Here is a 7,996-nt window from a genome sequence, read left to right as displayed (position 1 = left end):
GGGTCGTCGCCGCCACCGCCCTGGCAGCCCTGGCAGCCGCCGCACCCCGGGGCCACCGTGACGCTGGTCGGGCCGCTGCAGCTACAGCCAGCCCCCGCCACCGCCCCGATCTGGCCACACTGGCCGGCCGCGGCCATCGCCGCACCCGCCACCTCCGCCGTTTCCAGGCAGCAGCAGCTGCCGCTGCCGGCGCCTCCACCGCCCAGCACCGGGCTGACTACAACCGCGCCGGCGGGCGTGCCGATTCAGCAAGTGCAGTTCCCGCCCTCGCCATCCCAGCTTCCGGCCTGGTTGCCCGGGACGTCACCACCGCCAGTCTACACCATGGCCGTCGACCAGCCGGCGTCCTCCCTGTCGTACGACGGGCCCTCCGACTCCGCGGATTTCCACGCTGGCTTCGACGGGCCACCGCTTTCCTGCGGACCACCTGTGCACATCGGACCAATGCCATCCTCTTCGCTGCTCCGTACCGCCGAGCCGTACACTCATGGCGGTCATGCTCAGACACCGCAGCGCTTCGCCAAGCTCGCCTTCGCCACCTACGACGGCGCCGAGGACCCCCTCAACTGGCTCAACCAGTGCGAGCAGTTCTTCCGGGGGCAATGGATGCTCGCGTCGGACCGCACCTGGCTCGCCTCTTATCACCTCCGCGGCGACGCACAGACGTGGTACTACGCCCTCGAGCAGGACGAGGGCGGCATGCCCCCATGGGAGCGTTTTCGCGAGTTCTGCCTCCTTCGCTTCGGACTACCGATACGTGGGAGCCGGCTGGCGGAGTTGGGCCGCCTTCCCTTCACCTCTACGGTGCAGGACTACATCGATCGCTTTCAGGCCCTGGCGTGCCACGCGTCCGCCGTGACGGCTCACCAGCGGGCCGAACTCTTCGTCGGTGGTCTGCCAGATCATATCCGCGTGGACGTCGAGCTGCAGGGACCCCGGGACCTCCAGACGGCCATGTACTACGCCCGTGCGTTCGAACGCCGCGCGGTGGCCATCCAGCAGGCATCATCGTCCCGGGCCGCTGGGCCGCCACCCTGGCCGGATGTTTCCGAGCAGGGTCAGCCTGCTCAGGCTTCCGCAGCACACCTTGCCGCGACCGCGGCGCGCCCGTTCCGCCGGTTCACCTCGGCCGAGCTACTCGAGCGTCGCCGCCAAGGGTTGTGCTTCAACTGCGACGAGACCTACATGCCCGGCCACGTCTGCCCCCGACTCTTCTACCTGGAGGCTGCAGATTACATTGAGGAGGACGCCGTCGCCGCCGGGCTCGGCGACCTGGCCGCCCCAGCTGTTGCGGAGGTGTTTGATGCTGGTTGATCACCTCGAGGAGTTCAGTAAGCGCTTCCCCGCCTTATAGCTCGAGGACGAGCTGTTTGTGCAGGAGGGGAGAAGTGTTATGACCGACATATTAGGTGGGCTGTGGCCCAAGTTATCTTATCGTTATTAGGGGCTTAGCCCAGTTATCTTATCGGTATTAGGATCGTTTTCTTAGGAGTCAAGTAAACCTCTCTACATAAGGAGAGGAGATGTATCAATCTAATCAAGCAAGAAGCAATCAGTATTTGCTCGGCTTCCCTTAGGGAGCCGGGAGACCTAACCCTAGCCGCCTCTTGCGCCGCCGCCGCCTCTTCTCCACCACGCAAGGACGCGCCCAGCCGCCGGCCGCCGCGCCCTTGACCTCGTCTTCCTCCATCTTTCCCCTACAATCTCCGCCCTAGAACCAACAGAACCCTAGCTCCTAACAGTCTCTCTGATCCTTCTAGCAATATCATTACTCCATGTTTTCCTTCAAGACGTGCGTGTAATAATATCACAAACAGATCTTGGTCTCAGCTATTTCCACATGCTTTCTGTTGTCAGGTTTTGGCTTCTTTCCATGGGAGATTAGCAGAGATACAAGTCACAGTTTGAAGTATTGTGTATATACATATGTGAATTTTTTTCCTGGAAAGTACACAAATTGCGCACCATATATAGTTTTAGAAAGATAATTCAAGTACTCCCTCTGTTCACTTTTATAAGGCTTTGTAGATGTTTCAGATAGTGTGCAAAACAGCACAATTTCACTTGTCTGAAACGACTTATAAAAGTGAATGGAGGGAGTACAAGATAACTACAAATAGTTGCGAACAACGAGCGTAGCATACACTGCACATCCGGCTAGTCCAACACCAAGACGAAACAACTACAACGCAAAAGAGCTAGCTCCTGTCAAGCTTCCCTCGTCGACGCATCATCCACCCTTTATATATGCCTAAAGGAGGTGGCAAGTGTATGGCGGGGCTTAATCAGACCGGAGAAAAGCACAATTTTGAAGTCACCGGCGACGGCCGTACATTGCGCCGCAGAAGATCCATGATGGATAACGGCGAACACCGAAGGAGCGCAACGAAGGACCTCCAAACCATGTCTTCAGACACGATGCTCCCAACAGAGGGACGACATTAAGAACGCCGCAATTGTGCCTATCCTGCACCCAATCAAAGCTTTCACCTGGAGACAACAAAGCGACACGGCTCGGCGACACCTCCAAGGAGAGAAATGACAGCCGCGGGTGCCATCGCCGCCGCCCCGGCAAAAACCAGGCAGGATGTTCATCTGTATCGCCGTACATCTCCGCTCAGGTTTGGGGCGTCCTTGTAGCCTCACACCACAACACCTTGCCATCGAAGCCGCACAGCCGTGGTTCGTCCACACCACGCACAACAAAGAGAAACACGGCCCAATCATCCACTATCAACCCGCACATATGAAATTTTAGTTGTTAAGGAACCTCTTTGTGATATACTTCCTCCTTCCCAAAATATAAGGCGCGTTTGACTTTGTATGGTCTTTGATGCATGACTTTGACCACAAATATATATAGGAGTATCAAAGTACATGAACTGAACATGTATAAAAGGCATAGTCGTATTTGTCTTGCAAAATAATTTTATTTCATATTTCCGTATACTAATTTTATGGACATACAATATGTGAAAATTATAGTCAAAGTTATGCAACGAAGACTAGAAAAGTCAATCAGCGCCTTATATTTTGAGAAGGAGGGAGTAATAAAAGTCACTGTCCAAGCTTTTCCAATGCTACCAGTAGGCTAGACGCTAGAGTGAAAAATATTGTGCCTTCGTAAACTTTTGGTCAGATAAGAGAGGTCAAACACGCGCTGTTTACTGCAACCTTTACATTTGTTTTCATTTAAACCTCACTGTACATTAGACTACCTGATCTCCAATTCATCGCCAATAATGAAAGTAAATAGATCGAATGACATTTCATGAAATCTAAGAAGCACGATGGTAAACGCCAGGAGGCATGAGCTGCTGCGGTCTCTGCTCTCGCATTGCCAGGCCCCCCTGCCCTTGCATGCCATTCTTGCCATATTGTTGCCACGCCATCTGCTCCTCCGTCAGAAGCTGCTGCTTCGTCTGCATGTCGGACATCTGCACGTACGTCGGCGGCGGCACCACCATCGACGCCGCGAAGGGGTCCCCACCTGGCGCGGCGCTGCACATCCCCGGCGGCGCAGGCAGGGCCAGCATGGGCGCTCCGGGCGGCCGCAAGGCCACGCTGCTCGCGCTGCCGGAGAACGCCTGCGCGTTCGCCGCCGTTGCGTGGTTGTACATGCCTTCGAGGGCCATCATGTCGAGCCCGCCCCCTAGCATCGCGCGCTGGTTCGCGAGCGCGCTCGCCGACTCGACCAATGCCGTCTCCCAGTCCGCCGATGACGGGTCGAACACGTCGCATGTCGGCGCCGATCCGGCCGGGTTGCCGTCGAACAGGGCCAGCGCCAGCTGCCGCCCGTGCTCTTCCCCGGACATGGCGTCCGCCTTCAAGTTCAAGAAGTCCGCCTCCTCGTCGACCACGTCGGTTGTGATCAGCGGAGCCTCCGGCTCAGCATGCGCCGTCTCGCTGGCATCGGGCTCCTTCTCCACGGCAGCCGGCGGCTCCGCGGGCGCCGGAAGGGCCCTGGCGGCGCTCATGTCGTACTCCTCGACCTCTGGCTCCGGGCTGGACGGCTCCGGCGACGGCGGCGGCAGCCTCCGCAGATACTCGGCGCCGCGCCTGTCGCAGATGAACTCGTCCATGAGCTCTAGCCTCTCCTGCGTGATGACCTCCACTTCCGGCACGTCGGACTGGCGGCAGACGTAGGCGTCCTTGCACCACGCGTAGAAAGAGTCGAGATCCTCGATCTGCTTGGCGAGGCCGCAGAAGACTCCGGTCACGCGCTCGCAGTCCGCGCTCTCCATGTCCGGGAACCGCTCCATGAGCGCGGCCATGACCTCCGTGAGCTCGCAGTACAGCTGCACGCTCTCCTTCACCAGCGGGTACAGAGACACCGACACCACCCGGTTCGTCTTCGCCGCGCCTGAGACGTGTCGTTCCATGTCAGTGCACCTCGGCAATGGCATGATCCGAATCCCACACGAGAATGTAAGGTGAGCAAACAGTTGCGTGCACGCACGGATGGACTCACCTGCGGGTCGGCAGGCGATGAATCGGTCGAGGAGATGCTGCAGTTGCTGGACCTTGGCGAGGAGCTGCTCCAGCGTCATCTCGCTCGTCGGCGTCTCCCTCGGCGCGATCGCCCCCGCCTTGGCGGCGTCGGCGTCCGCCGCCGCATCCTCCCGTTTACTCCCGTCAACACCCTCGCGGCTGAGGCGGTCTCCGGGGGACACGTAGAGCTCGTCGCGGAGCAGCTTGCAGCGGTTGGGGCCGCCCTGCCTGGCCTGTATCCGGTGCTCGAGGCGGTCGTCGAGGTAAGCGGCGTAGGTGCGGACGAACGCGGAGTAGTCCCACGCGTCGTCGTCGCTAGCGCGGCCGCAGAAGTCGGACATGTTGAGCATGCGCGTGCCCCGCCGCGTGGCGTAGAATAGCTCCTGCTCGAACACCGGATCGCCTTCGGCGAGGAGGCGGTGCACGATCACCAGCGTCTTGAGCGCCACGTCCCAACTCCGGGTGCGCCCGAGACGGCGCGACAGCGCGGCCACGCAGGCGCTGGCGGACCCGCGGGAGTCGCGCGTGAGCGAGACGATCTCGCGGATGTGGCGCTCGTCGGCGGGGAAGTTCTCATCGTGCTTGGTGGCCTTGACGATGGCCACTTCGAGCTCCGGCGACGCGAAACCGCTGCCGCCGCCCACCTTGGCCAGACCGATGCTGGTCTTGTCCTTGACCGCTCCCAGCGCCTTGCGGAGCTTGCTCGGTGCCATTGTTCGTACGTCCGGCCGGGGAGAGCAATTGGTGGATTCTTTCGCGTGTGGTGCGTCGCGGCGATGGGGAGGAGGGCGAGACGGTGGTGTCTGAGGCGAAGCGCGGATGGTGATGCATGGGAAATGCGAGCGCGTGGAAGCGGGTGGCGGAGAGGAGGTCCGAGGAAGGAGGGCGCCATGGACGGTCACGGTGCAAGGGAGAAATTGGGTGGAGACGGGCTCCAAACCCCCGACTGTGCGTACCCGCTCTAATCTGTCGCCATCTGTCCCTGCTCTTCATCTGACGCTATCCTCTCATCCGCTCCTGTACGTACGTTTCTCGGCTCGAGTACTTCGCATCGGCTCGAAGAAAGAACTATTCAGCTCGTATCAATCACTTCCGCTGCGATCAGGGTTTCCATGGCGAGCGACTGGCGCCGTCTTCTCCACATGATTGGATTGGTGCGCGTGGGTTCCTTGATTCGGCGATGGCCGCAGCACGCCAGAACGACTCGCCGCCATCTCTCTCCCATGGCCGCATCGGGCCGGAAATACACCAATGGCCTCCGCAGGTCGTGCCCCGCTGCCTGAAGTGCTGCCTCCATCGAGAAGGACGGGAGATGCCACGCCGGCGTTCGGCACTATTGTCGTCTTGGATCATGTAAATCACGCGGATGAGGACGGTTCCTGCTCCATCTCGTACAGCCCGCTGCCGACAGTGACCCTGGACGCAGCAAATTGCGACATAGACTTGCTGCTGCGGCATGTAATGGAAGTCCAGGAGTATGACATAGCCATGACACTGTTAGAATACTTGAACAATGAGAGGATCCAACATTTTATTATGCAACAAAATCAAAGATATGAGCATGTAAAAGAACATCAGTTTTTCTTTCAATTTATAGATGATCGCAAGTATCTATCCTTTTACAGATCCGAAAATTTACAATCAATAATTCTGAACAATTTACAATAAAGATTAATCATTATTTTCATCATAAGATTCTGAATCTTGAAATTCACTGAAGAAAGTACGTTGTAACCAAAATAACATAGTTCCTTGCAATCCATTGAGCAGAACTTCAGCAGGCATTTGACATCTTTCCCGACCTCGTAGCAGGCCATGAAATTGCACAAATAATACAGTCTACTTAACACGGTCTACTTCATGTTCTCGGTCATCACCTTCTCCGTTTAACCTTTACTTGTTCCCTCTTCCTACCCCAACTATCTATGAATCGGCCACTCTAAACCTATTTGCAAGCCTCAACTATTAGTGCATCAATTATAATTCAGAGAAGTTCAGAAAACTCTGACATCTAAACTGCAGGAGGCTTTGTGGAACACAAACAAGTTGCGTGCGATGGTGCCGGCAGCATAGAGCATATAACAATGCTATCCAAGAAACTTACATGAACAACTGCTGCAAAAAAGGGAACATATTTTTGCTTACTGATAATAGAAATACAGTGTGATATCAAACATAGTTGAAATCTGAAAACTATACTCGTTGGACTATTATACAGTCATGCTCTAGGGAGAGAGGGTATTACAATTGTGATGCCCATTGACAAAAAAATTGCTACACCGAAAGGCTAGAAAATCAAACTATTATGCAAGGTGCTGGTTCATCGGTGAAAAGCTGCTCTTTTTCTGAATCGGGAAACGAATTCATTCAGTTGTTGGTTTACAAACGAGTGGGTGCACACGGATATCAAATCCGGCGAGCTCATGGCCACGAGAGCACTCCGGCGCCATGCACGCACGATACTCGCCGAGTTGGCGCTGCACGCCATCAGCCAGCAGGGCCCCCTCCATGTCCAACTACGGCCGCCACGGCGGCTGCCAGTCTGATCTGGATCTTCTGACGCCGACAAATCAAGCAGCTATCCCACGGACACACACGGGCCACGATACCGTCGCCGCCACTCTGCTCCGACGGCGTCGCTCGGCCTTGGCTGTCCGCTGAGCGTGGAACCAGATGGGGGATCGTCTTCAGTTTCGTGAACCGATATAACAAGTACCGATGAGCCGAGCGGAAGCGCCGGGAGTGAAGGAACAAGCCGAAAAAAGGAGTGCTATAGCGGATGCCGTGGGATGCAAACATGGGACAGGTGGCACAATCTCACGTCAGGTACGCAGGGAAGGATCCGTGGAGACGGTCTCCACCCAATTTTTTTCCGACGACATTTGTATGGATGGTTTCGTCTGTTTTTGTTGTATATACTTACAGTATGTCTAGCAGATCCTGTATAAATCCGGTGAAATGCCTTTTTTTTATCGCTTTTACAGGATGGACCAAAAATACGGCCTGAACAAGTCCACTAAAAAGGACCCGGCCTTTTACACGCGGCCCATAAACCGCCCTCCATTCCTCCATATATGTGGGCTCCGGGGCTTTTAGGGTTCCCGTCCCGTTTTCCCACATCCACCTCCGCCGTGAAATTCTTCCTCCAGCGAGAAATCCCTAGACCTCCTGCTGTGATTTTGCGCCGCATTGAACCGCCGGAAGTTGCCGGAGATGGCGTCAGTGGGTGCCGGGCGTGGCGGTGGCGGGGGGTTCGGCGGCCGCAAACGATGCAACGAGGACGAGGCCGGAAGCTCCTCCCTCCGCCCTCCGGTGTCGGAAATGCGCATGGAGCAGACACGTTGTCCCGCATCGCCGGAGCGCCAGCGTGGGCGATCTTTCGTCGCCTCGGGCGGATCTTCGATCCATCAGTCCAGCGCCTTCGGGCGGCCGAGCGCGCCTGGTGGGAGGCGAAGGAGCCCCCCCTCCCCCCCCCCCTCCCGGAGATGCAGCTGCGGCCGAGCGC

The 7,996-nt window shown here is 57.0% G+C and overlaps 1 protein-coding gene across 1 annotated transcript; it reads right to left on the bottom strand.

Annotated features, from left to right (window-relative positions):
* Nucleotides 1-3,129: 3,129 nt before the first annotated feature.
* LOC123148190 (putative clathrin assembly protein At1g03050) lies at nucleotides 3,130-5,325 on the bottom strand. Its single transcript, XM_044567591.1, has 2 exons — nucleotides 4,472-5,325; nucleotides 3,130-4,363 (listed from the first exon to the last, which is right to left on the bottom strand). Exons 1-2 carry the CDS (start codon nucleotides 5,202-5,204, stop codon nucleotides 3,279-3,281), a joined length of 1,818 nt encoding a protein of 605 aa, XP_044423526.1. The 5' UTR covers nucleotides 5,205-5,325; the 3' UTR covers nucleotides 3,130-3,278.
* Nucleotides 5,326-7,996: the final 2,671 nt, after the last annotated feature.

This window comes from Triticum aestivum, chromosome 1A (genome assembly GCF_018294505.1).
Source record: "Triticum aestivum cultivar Chinese Spring chromosome 1A, IWGSC CS RefSeq v2.1, whole genome shotgun sequence".
Taxonomy (NCBI): Eukaryota; Viridiplantae; Streptophyta; class Magnoliopsida; order Poales; family Poaceae; genus Triticum; species Triticum aestivum.
Note: the sequence above shows the minus strand (reverse complement) of the source record. Positions and strands in the feature narration are given on the sequence as shown.